The 12418-nt window shown below is 40.4% G+C and overlaps 1 protein-coding gene across 4 annotated transcripts in view; it reads left to right on the top strand.

The window, feature by feature from the left end:
• KMT2A (lysine methyltransferase 2A) overlaps positions 1-12418 on the top strand; it is a 77487-nt gene that overhangs the window by 20974 nt on the left and 44095 nt on the right. For all 4 annotated transcript variants that reach the window (XM_078058913.1, XM_078058911.1, XM_078058910.1 and 1 more), the window contains 2 exons: positions 6473-6542; positions 9206-11859. In XM_078058913.1, the coding sequence (XP_077915039.1) occupies positions 6473-6542; positions 9206-11859 (2724 nt within the window). The remainder of the gene's footprint in view (positions 1-6472; positions 6543-9205; positions 11860-12418) is intronic.

Below are 12418 nucleotides of genomic sequence, written 5' to 3'. Positions count from 1 at the left end.
TCCTTCATTGTGTTCGTCTTTCTGCTGTGCTGCCGTATGCATTCCATTAGCACATGTATTCCTCCAGCATGGCAGGCAACACACTTGTATTCCATTAACTTAATCATCTATTTTTTTAAACGATTATTTATTTATTTATTTGAAAGAGAGAGAGAGCACACAGAGGGAGAGGGAAAAGCAGATTCCCCGAGGAGCAGGGATCCCGATGCGGGGCTCGATCCCAGGACCCTGAGACCATGACCTGAGCTGAAGGCAGATGCTTTAACTGACTGAGCCACCCAGGCGCCCCTCGTCATCTATTCATAACAGGCTAGCAGGTCCTGGAAGGCAGAAGCTGTCTGTTATGTTTAGATGAGCTGTCCTCATCCCTTAACCCAGAAATGGGCTTACGTATTTGAATGAATGAATCAATCAGTGAATTGGTTTAGTCTGTCCTGCTAGCCTGAGTACATCTCCCACAGCATTCTTAAAAAGAAGAATCATTTTGTCTAATTCTTTGAAGTCCACCAGTGTGTTTTCTACTACAGTGCTATTACCACAGTAGCTACTTAGCTACTTAATGTTTTATAAACAATTGTGTTTCTTTTATTTTCATTTTACAAACATTTATTGAGTGCCAAATTTGTGCCAGATACTGCTATCTGGTCTCCCTTTATTCAGTCTCTTTCGTACTCTTAATTGTGTGTGTGTGTACACCTTTTCCAGAGTAAACTTCAGAGTGAACACTCTAGAGAAGGAAATAAACATGTAAGCACATTTTTAAAAAAAAACCCTTATGCTAATTAAGTACTAGTAATTATGTGTACATGTCTTTAAAATGCAACATCAAGACCTTGTTGTTTTAGAGCTTGAAGCAGGAGACACAAAGGGAAATGTGCCAGGAGAAGTGATAGCTAACTGGAATAAACTCCCAAAGGAGCCGTGTTACTCCTTTTTAACTAGAACTGAGATACACAGTACGCTTCTGTGAAGTTTCTTTATCTTCTCTGGTTGTTCTTCATGATCTTTTTTTTTTTTAAGATTTTATTTATTTATTTATTTATTTGAGAGAGAGAGAGAAACAGCATGAGAGGGGAGAGGGTCAGAGGGAGAAGCAGCCTCCCCGCTGAGCTGGGAGCCCGATGTGGGACTTGATCCCGGGACTCCAGGATCATGACCTGAGCCGAAGGCAGTTGCTTAACCGACTGAGCCACCCAGGCGCCCTCTTCATGATCTTCTTAGTTCTCCTGTGGCCTCCTCATATGATGAAGCCATATATGATGATAACAAAACTTAGAAGCTTCAAATTTCAAAGAATTTCGAACAATTAGAGTATGGGGTGATTTTGTACTGTCTGTGGTTATTGATGTTAATCTTCAGTTGATTCACCGATAAACCTTTGTAGTTGAAGAAATTTGATTATTCAGACTCTTAAGACTAAACATTTTGGAGACCGAATATGCAGATGAGTCTCTTGCCAGAAAAGAAAGTGAGCAGACTTATCCTAGACCTTACTCATCTGGAAGGGCTGGAGGCGTCTGAGCTTGTTTATTTAATAGAAAAGTTTTCAAATTAGCTTTGGTACCTCCACCTTAGCCTGGGAGGTGAAGAACTCCAGGTGAGTGATTTTTGCTCTGACTATGGTAAACTGGGAAGAATTTAAGGGAGGAACTAAAAATCTATGTATTTTAGTTAGGGGTAGGGAGGAAAAGGCGTTGAGGTGATCAGTTGAAAGTTTATCAGATCACTGGTGTTACTAGGAACTGTGTCACATCTAATCAGTGCAGATGGCTTAGGTCTCGATTACCTAAACTCTGATTGCTAATGCTGGAGTGGTGCCTAGTTGCAGTACTGAGGGATGGAAACGCACATTGCCGTCCTTTGGAAGGATTCTGAAATTTGTTAAATGTTTCTCTATGAACCGAATACTAATATAAAAGGAAGAATGAACTGTTCCAAGATGTAAGCCAATTTTTTATTCCAGAATACGAGTTACATAGTATTTTATCCTTCACTGGCGTTGGTTTTTGAAAGGAAGAATGAAATCATGCACCTGCCTGTCTGCCTTTAGATACTTCTTGGGAGCAGGAATCATGTCTTACTTATCTTTGCATCTGGAGCAGATAGCATATAAATGGCAAGCATATAAATGGTTTTTGAATGAATGAAGAAGTAAAAGAAATAGTGCTTTGTTTGAAAAGTTGGCTTGGTAGTACATAATTCCTTGAAACACAGAATTTCATGTATTTTTCTCAAATGTCTTCTTTATATTTCATATGTAAACATTATTATCTGAATACTTATTTTGGGTTCACTTAGGTTCTCTTGTGGAAAAAAAAATATTCCTGTTGCCCCATCATTTACAAATAGAACCAGACTCTAAAGAATTAAAATTCTTCCATTAAAATAAAAATCCTCAAATGTTAAGGTACTTATAAAGTAGAATTTAGTAGAGGTGTACCTGGTAAAGGTATGCCAGAAGTTCTCAAATAACTGGTTACCCTAGAGTTAGGGGTATGGGTCATAAAGACAGACATTCTACACATTTATTATTTATACAGTTAGATTTCATTTAGGAAGTGACATTAGATAGGTTCATTGCATTCTTGATCACTGGAAGCTAAATATTACAGAATAGTATTTTACCGTGCTCCACTTGGCAAGGATATTTTTCTATGTTTGGAGGAAAGAAAGTGTTAAAATCTTGGCAGTCTGGACTCCAAGGACATCACTGTTCAGAAGGCATCGGTTTGATGGCTCTTCCCTGTACTCTGTCTTTAGAATGCTGTGCTCATCAGGGAAAGCCATATTGAAAGGAAAAGTGTGTGTGATGTATGGCTGTTTGGGCCCAGTTCCCAGGAATACTTGATCATGTGTAGCATGGTGTCTCCTGTCCTTTCTCTCTTCAGGGCTGTCCAGGCTTACGCTACAGTGCCAAACGTGAATTTAATTGCAGCTCCCTTTGTTGGCTTTTTGGTAGACATTTTGTCTTAGCCTTTTGATTTTTAGGCAAGTCTAAATCCTTGGGAGGCCAGCACTGTTACCTTGTTGACGACATCTTCCAGGAACCCCACCTGTGAAAGGGGGTGATGGCAGCGAGATGAGAGGGAGGCAGGAAGGACTTCCACGGAGCAAGCACCCTCTTGTAGCAGCTCGTCCCCAGCACTTTCTCGATTTGGCTTCCCTTCTATTTCTTTCGTTCGTTCATTCTTTTTTTTTTTTTTAACGGCTCTTACTTGGAAGTTCAGAGTCAGAAGGTTAGAGCTCTTTAACATAACAATGCAGGCTTTTGTTTTTGGCTTAACTGGATTATTAAAGCAATGGGTAGTTACTTTTAAGCAAGCTTGAAGAAGTCAACCTGTATTTCAAGTGAAAAGAAAGTTCTTGGGGGAGGTGGAGTCTTTTTTGACTACTCATTCTTTTCTTATTCCAACTGCGAGATCATAAGGAAAGAGTTAACACTTTCTGTCATGTTGGAAAGTACTTGTGAAATTTAAACATTGGCAGTTAGTTCAGTTAGCGCTTGACAGCTCAGGAGTACTCTGTTCTGGAGCGCGTGGCAATTAGGATTGCATCGTGCCTCACCAGGTGCCTGATGAACATAGCAGGGTGGATCGCTTCCATTTCTTTTAAGGATTAATAATCTTTCATTACCTCACCTGTTGGATACTTCACCTGTTAGTTATTATGTGTATAGTTGCTAGAACTCTGTCCCTGCAGCACTGGGAGCATAAAATTCATGCATGTAGCAGTGTAGTTAGTCCGTGGGTAGTGTTGGGAAACCTCCAGGAGTCTTCCGTGAAGTGTCTAGATTAGCATGTCGTTCCATGAGGATAATGCAGGAAAAGAATGAGTTAAATCAAACTTCAAGGATCTGAAAATGGGCGTCATGTTAACTTACATGTTAGGAATAGCAAATTTTGTACTGGAGATTATTTATTTGATTCCTTTAAATATTTATAACTTTAAATTGTAACTATTTTGGTAGGAAATCTTTGTAACTAACTGTATGATCTTAGGCAAGTCATTTGGCCCCTCCAGTCAGTTTCTAAAACCACATCAATAATAAGAACTACAGTATGGATGTTGCCTTACAATTTTCTGAGTGATTTTACATAATGTAATTACATAATTTACATAAATTATTTCATTTACTCCTTACAACACTTCAGTAAACGAAGACATTGAGACATAAAAATAGTAAGTTACGGGGCGCCTGGGTGGCTCAGTTGTTAAGCGTCTGCCTTCGGCTCAGGTCATGATCCCGGGGTCCTGGGATCGAGCCCCGCATTGGGCTCCCTGCTCTGCGGGAAGCCTGCTTCTCCCTCTCCCACTCCCCCTGCTTGTGTTCCCTCTCTCGCTGTGTCTCTCTCTGTCAAATAAATAAATAAAATCTTTAAAAAAAAAATAGTAAGTTACTTGTCTAAGATCAGATAGCCTGGAAGTGCTAGAACTGAGTCCTCAGTCATGTCATGTGCGGACCTGCCAGTGGTGGACTGGGCCCCTCTAAAATTCTAAGGTACTGTCATTTTTTTGTTGTTTTTGATTTTGCTTTTCTTCAGCATTTGAGGCAGCTTACCACGGGGCTATTTTCTTTGCCTGCTTTTTTTCTCAAAGTACATTGTAGGATTACTATTTTAAATGTCGTTTTTTCCTGCCCAAAAGTATATTTAAAAAAATTAACAATATGGGGGCACCTGGCTGGCTTAGCCGGTAGAGCATGCGACTCTTGATCTGGGGCTCATGAGTTCAAGTCCCATGTTCGGCATAGAGCTTACTTAAAAAAAAAAAAATTAACAGTATGGAATTTCCATTATTGTGACAGGTTTTTGGATTAATTGGGTCTTGTGAGTTTGGGCTTCTCTTTTTGTAATGTTGTAGTTTGCAAGTGTAAACCCTGAAAGTCATTCCAGAAATTTATTTGGGGTTAAGCCCCACATGTATGAGGTTGTCCTAACTTGTTTTAAGATGAAGAGGTAGATTTATTCTTATTCACAAATAATGTTCATAATAAGAATTTAAATTTAATTTAATGATGAGAGAAAGGACTGTAAAAAGCATCCTACTCTTGTATTCTTTAAACTTAGGTTTTACACATTCTTAGAATTATAGTGCTTTTCAGACAAATCCCTTTGAAGAGGAAAATTTCAGGTTTTTCTTAAATAGTTAAATGCTTTAATAATGTTAGCAACTTCAGAACAAAAACCTTAGATTCTAAGAACTGTCTCTCAGTTGCGTAGTTTGCAAGATCTTGGATTCAAACATTTTGCTTCTTAAAGCATTTAAATTTAAGAGCTGAACCTGCTAATTTGTCTAAAAGGTTGCATGTATCTTTTCATATATTCCTGATTAATAAGTGGTTGAACAGATTAGCACCTGACTCTAGCTTTACACTAACTGGGGAAACAACTTTTCAGAAAATCCACAGATGTTGTCCATATGCATATGGTCTTTGCTCTTGAGAGGAAAATTGGGGCTTTAATTGTTGGAACATATTTTGGGGCTAGGCTTATCAGTATAAATTGGAGGTTCAAGAAAATCTGTCTCTCAATCCTTATTTTATTCTTGTTGTATGTGGATTTTGTTTCAGGGATTTGAAATTCTGTCTCTCTTGTCTCTTTCTGGAAAGAACTGTTTCTGAATCAGTGAATTTCTGTTAATCAGCTTGTTTAAATAGACCACCTTTCTTGAGAACTTGTCAAAATAAGTTAAATCCTTAAGGATTTTTTTCAAAGGGCAGGTTAAAAGTTAGAGGTAAGGGGAAGTTTTTGCCTTTTGCCTTTTCCAAGTATAACAGAGAGTAAGATGCTTCCGTAAGTTCTTCTTGAATGCATTATTTCATCCTGTATGCGGTCAATTCATGATCCCTTTCACAGATGCTGCTGCCCACCATTAAGTCTCTTATCACAGGGCATTTTAAATTGATGCCATAAAATGCATGTTGAGAATCTTTGGATCTCAAATGTATAGAAATCACATCTAAATGTCAATTCCTGAGTTAAGGAACTGACAATTATGGCAATTTCAGTCTCTATTAATATTTAGTAGACAAGAGATTATGATATGGTTTATGTTATTCCTTATGTGTGTGTAAACTTACCTACTTGTTGAAAAGATTTGTTTGTATTATTGGGGCTGTATATTTCTGCCATTGTACTGATTTGCTTACTTGAATTAAAGCCGTTCTTTAATTGTTTTGGGCTGTATCTATAGTTTGAAATTAAGGACTATCCCCTGTGTACTATGCACCAAAGATGACATTTCAATGCATTGTTCAATTACTACACAGCTCCTATTTGTCTGTAATGAAGCTGTATGACTGGGTCCATTTATTTCAATATTATTTGTTTTATATTATCCATATAAATGATAATGATTAATATATAGAGTCTGATTTTCCAAATTCATTTGTGTCTCCTCTGGGCATTTCTTTGGGATATGTTCACACTTGTGTTTTTGTTTCTGATTTTAAAATAATTTTCCTTTGTTGTAGGATGAGCAGTTCTTAGGTTTTGGCTCAGATGAAGAAGTCCGAGTACGAAGTCCCACAAGGTCTCCTTCAGGTATGGCCAGTTAAGTGCATGGTGCCTTTTGTTTGTTAAGAGACCATGGCTTCCCCTTGCTTTCTTTGCATGTAAAGGATGATCTTAAATACTGGGGGGCGGGGGGGGCTTGCATCCTTCCCTTTCTCTCACACTAAGTAAGAGATGGCTTGTGAGCTAGACCTCTTTACGGGGCTCTTCTCTGTCAGGCCGCTTATGCTTTATTCTTTATAATGCTTCTCTTTGGGAACTAGGTGGGGGGCATGGGGAGTGTGTGTGTGGTCAATTTCCATGGAATGACTAAAAGACCTGGTAGTTGAATTGAAGGTAACCTACTCAGAGCATCCTCAGATTCATAGATTTTGAATGATACGGTAGTATATACAACTTTGGGAATAATCTGACCGTTGTTTTTTACAGATGAAATGTAGTCTACTATTGTCAATAAAATAAATAAAATAAAAACAAAAACAAAACAAACAAAATAAAAACAAAATATTTATTTTATCTGATCCTTGAAAGGCTATATTAAAATAAAGAAAATAAAAATGATAGGGGGGTATTTCCATTTTTAAGCAATATTTGTCACTGTTCTCACCAAGAAAATATCTAGAATGTCTTGAAATTCTAGACTTCAAGAAGTTTCCTGAGAGACAGTCCTCAGTGGAAATAACATGCAATGGCTTGCAGAATTCTAGTCTGTATAGAGAGGGATCTTCTGAGGAAGAAACCATTTCCCATCTGTGCTGCCATTCTGACTTCTTTGGTTTGCTTTGCTTTGATTTGGATGGACAGTCTAGTTAAATATGATGTCGTTAGTGGTTTCGCTCTTTGACAGCGACTTAGTTCTTGATGTTTGTTAGCATTTGGGTTTCATTTAAGAGTCATCATGTTTGTATGGTAATCTAATTCAAACATATAAGTTGACAGTATCTTTTTTCCCAAATGGCGGGAGTGTTGCCATCCTAGTTGGGAGGACTTAGCCTGTAGTGTTCAGTGTCTGTGCCACATACATGGTAGCCGTGTGCTCTTGAAGACGCGATGGAATCCTAAAACTTCCTATAGGAACATGGTTCTAGAGATCCTCCGGTCCGACCCTTCATTTCTAGATGACACAATGAGGCCGGGAAAATATATGATGCGGTTACTCATAACTGACTTTTGAGTTCTCTGAGTATGTTGTGATTAACAGAGCTGGACTCTTCTCTGTTTTGGTTTTCCTCCTTGTCCACCAAAAAATTCTTTTAAAAATTGGATAGAAGAGGTTTTCCAGATTAATAAAGCCCTATGAGTGGCCAGGTTCAAGTCTAGCATGATGATAAGGAATCTTGTGATATACTTCTGGGTAGGAGTAATTCACAACCTTTCCTTGAATGGTTATCAGTCTACCTTGAATGTTGTCTTGTTTTTGTTTTTTAAACCATCTGGGTATGCTTCATTATTTAAGAAATGAAACCTAGTTTTCCTACTGTCTCCTAGTCCATTACTTTTGTTGTAATTAGTATATATTGAGAATGGATTTATGAATCCTTAATGTATTAAAGGAAGTTTCAAGTTAATTGGTGAGAAAAACATTTATATTTAGAAAGCTCAAGAGTAAGACCTTTGTTGATTTCTGTTCTGTTAGGAAGTTGGTTCCATAGTCTTAAATGTTCATCATACTGGCATAAATGTCTTTTGATGCCTGTTAGGGGAGGTTTTAGTCTCAGAAGAATGTTGAGTCATATCAGACATTGGAAAGTCATGAGGGAAGAGAAGATGTGATAGACCAGGAAACTCTTAATCCATTTAGAAAATCCAGGTTTATACAAAGAATTTTAGAAAACAGCCTTGTTTTCTCAAGTCTCTTGAAAAAGTAGCAAATTGAGCTGATTTATAAATTGGGCAAATTCCCTTTATTTAGACTAGAAGAAGTCTGATTTAATAAATTGTTGATTTGCTCTTGATGTCAGTTAGGGTTAAATTTTTTTTGTAACCTGGGACTAACTAGTTCAAGAACCTGTAAGTAGGGGAGTAGATTAATGGACACATCATCGTGTCACTTCACTGAGGAGTTCACATGCCATTGAGTTCAGTGATCTTATTCTGATGTCTCACGGATGAACATTTTTCTATTCAATAAAGCTTTCTTAGTTTACTTTGACAAAACTGACTGAAACTATAGGAAGCTGAGCTGCCCAGGTGCTTTCCTGACAAAAGTTGGTATGTTATCGATTGAAGAGCTCCTTGTTCAAATTTGTGAAAGCCAAAATTCCACCGAAAAGATGGAATGGCTTACTATGAACATGTTCTCAAATATTAATCTTCGTGGCTAGGCTATGGAAAAGGTGGCACAGATTTTTTTGTAAACCTATTTTTTTTTAATTCAAAAAAAAAACCCTCGCTCACCTGAAATGGTAGGAAAATCAGTTTTGCATATTAATTGCTTGGTTGAAAATCTGTTATCATTATCTTAGTAGTTCTGTCCCAAAAGTTAGGTGTTGTAGGTGGAATGTTATTTACTTGGTTTCTTTGAGGCAAGTTTTTGGTGAAAAGAAACTAAGCCCAATTAAGATGTTTAAGTGACTCACTAGACCAGGTAGAGGTCAGTACAAAATGGCTTGTGCTAAAGTATATTCAGCTTAGTCACGACCTGAACTACAAAGCTAAATGTATGCTCTTCATTGTTTAATTTTTATACACAGTTAAAACTAGCCCTCGAAAGCCTCGCGGGAGACCTAGAAGTGGCTCTGACCGAAATTCAGCTATCCTCTCAGATCCGTCTGTGTTTTCCCCTCTAAATAAATCAGAGACCAAATCTGGAGATAAGATCAAGAAGAAAGATTCTAAAAGCATAGAAAAGAAGAGAGGAAGACCCCCCACCTTCCCTGGAGTAAAAATCAAAATAACACACGGAAAGGACATTTCAGAGCTACCAAAGGGAAGCAAAGAAGATAGCTTGAAAAAGATTAAACGGACACCTTCTGCTACATTTCAACAAGCCACAAAGATTAAAAAATTAAGAGCAGGTAAACTCTCTCCTCTCAAGTCTAAGTTTAAGACAGGGAAGCTTCAAATAGGAAGGAAGGGGGTACAGATTGTCCGACGGCGAGGAAGGCCTCCATCGACAGAAAGGATAAAGACCCCTTCAGGCCTCCTCATTAACTCTGAACCGGAAAAGCCCCAGAAGGTCCGGAAGGACAAGGAAGGAACACCTCCACTCACAAAAGAAGATAAGACAGTAGTCAGACAAAGCCCTCGAAGGATTAAGCCGGTTAGGATTATTCCTTCTTCTAAAAGGACAGATGCAACAATTGCTAAGCAGCTCTTGCAGAGGGCAAAAAAGGGGGCTCAAAAGAAAATTGAGAAAGAAGCAGCTCAGCTGCAGGGAAGAAAGGTGAAGACACAGGTCAAAAATATTCGACAGTTCATTATGCCTGTCGTCAGTGCCATCTCCTCACGGATCATTAAAACCCCGCGGCGGTTTATAGAGGATGAGGATTATGACCCTCCAATTAAAATTGCCCGACTAGAGTCTACACCGAACAGTAGATTCAGTGCCACGTCCTGTGGATCTTCTGAAAAATCAAGTGCAGCTTCTCAGCACTCCTCTCAAATGTCTTCAGACTCCTCCCGATCTAGTAGCCCCAGTGTTGATACCTCCACAGATTCTCAGGCCTCTGAGGAGATTCAGGTACTTCCTGAAGAGCGGAGCGAGACCCCCGAAGTTCATACTCCACTGCCTATTTCCCAGTCCCCAGAAAACGATAGTAATGATAGGAGAAGCAGAAGGTATTCCGTGTCAGAGAGAAGTTTTGGATCTAGAACAACTAAAAAGCTATCAACTCTACAAAGTGCCCCCCAGCAGCAGCCCTCTTCCTCTCCTCCTCCACCTCTGCTTACTCCACCCCCGCCGCTGCAGCCAGCCTCCAGCATCTCTGACCACACACCTTGGCTCATGCCTCCAACGATCCCCTTAGCATCACCATTTTTGCCTGCTTCTGCTGCTCCCATGCAAGGGAAGCGCAAGTCTATTTTGCGAGAACCGACGTTTAGGTGGACTTCTTTAAAGCATTCTAGGTCAGAGCCACAATACTTTTCCTCAGCAAAGTATGCCAAAGAAGGTCTTATTCGCAAACCAATATTTGATAATTTCCGACCCCCTCCACTAACTCCTGAGGATGTTGGCTTCGCGTCCGGTTTTTCTACATCCGGTGCTGCTGCTTCAGCCCGATTGTTTTCACCACTCCACTCGGGAACAAGGTTCGATATGCACAAGAGGAGCCCTCTTCTGAGAGCTCCGAGATTTACTCCAAGTGAGGCTCACTCTAGAATATTTGAGTCTGTCACCTTGCCTAGTAATCGAACTTCTGCTGGAACATCTTCTTCAGGAGTATCCAACAGAAAAAGGAAAAGAAAAGTCTTTAGCCCTATTCGATCTGAACCAAGATCTCCTTCTCACTCCATGAGGACAAGAAGTGGAAGGCTTAGTACTGCTGAGCTGTCACCTCTCACCCCGCCGTCTTCTGTCTCTTCCTCGTTAAGCATATCTGTTAGTCCTCTTGCCACTAGTGCCTTAAACCCGACTTTTACTTTTCCTTCTCATTCCCTGACTCAGTCTGGGGAATCTGCAGAGAAAAGCCAGAGACCGAGGAAGCAGGCTAGCGCTCCAGCAGAGCCGTTTTCATCCGGCAGCCCCACTCCTCTCTTCCCTTGGTTTACCCCAGGCTCTCAGACTGAAAGAGGGAGAAATAAAGACAAGGCCCCTGAGGAGCTGTCCAAAGATCGAGATGCTGACAAGAGCGTGGAGAAGGACAAGAGTAGAGAGAGAGACCGGGAGAGAGAAAAAGAGAATAAGCGGGAGTCAAGGAAAGAGAAAAGGAAAAAGGGATCAGAAATTCAGAGTAGTTCTGCTTTGTATCCTGTGGGTAGGGTTTCCAAAGACAAGGTTGTCGGTGAAGATGTTGCCACTTCATCTTCTGCCAAAAAAGCAACAGGGCGGAAGAAGTCTTCATCACTTGATTCTGGGACTGATATTGCTTCTGTGACTCTTGGGGATACAACAGCTGTCAAAACCAAAATACTTATAAAGAAAGGGAGAGGAAATCTGGAAAAAAACAACTTGGACCTCGGCCCAACTGCCCCATCCCTGGAGAAGGAGAAAACCCTCTGCCTTTCCACTCCTTCATCTAGCACTGTTAAACATTCCACTTCCTCCATAGGCTCCATGTTGGCTCAGGCAGACAAGCTTCCTATGACGGACAAGAGGGTTGCCAGCCTCCTAAAAAAGGCCAAAGCCCAGCTCTGCAAGATTGAGAAGAGTAAGAGTCTTAAACAAACCGACCAGCCCAAAGCACAGGTACTCTTTTCCATCTTGCCTGTTAAACTCAATAGTTTATCGAGCCTCTTCTGTGAGTGAGTTTTCGGTGAAGTGTTTCAGTGACGTCTAGTTCTGGGAATCAGGAGAAGGGCAGGGGAAGTGGTGGCATTTGCAGCGGCCCTTCAAGGACTGGTAGGATTTTGATAGGTAGGAAATGACAGGGGAGAACATTCTTCCTCTTCTCTTTTTTTAAGAGAGAGCGCGCGTGCCCTCACGCCAGGGCAAGCAGGTGGTGGGGGGAGGGGCAAAGGGAGAGAGAGAGAGAATCTCAAGCAGGCTCCACGCCCAGCGCAGAACCCAACTCGGGGCTCGATCTCACACCCTGAGATCATGACCTGAGCTGAAATCAAGAGTCAGACGCCTAACTGACTGAGCCACCCAGGTGCCATAGGGGAGGACATTCTAAACAGAGGGCACAGTGTGGGTAGAGATGAAAAAGTATGAGACACATTTGAGAGGAACGGTGGATCACTGGACTGTGATGCACAGGAAGGTGGTGACTTAAGACTGAAAGGTAGTTTGTACTTCATGGGTTTGG

Source organism: Halichoerus grypus, chromosome 11, assembly GCF_964656455.1.
Source record: "Halichoerus grypus chromosome 11, mHalGry1.hap1.1, whole genome shotgun sequence".
Classification (NCBI taxonomy): domain Eukaryota; kingdom Metazoa; phylum Chordata; class Mammalia; order Carnivora; family Phocidae; genus Halichoerus; species Halichoerus grypus.
Note: the sequence above shows the minus strand (reverse complement) of the source record. Positions and strands in the feature narration are given on the sequence as shown.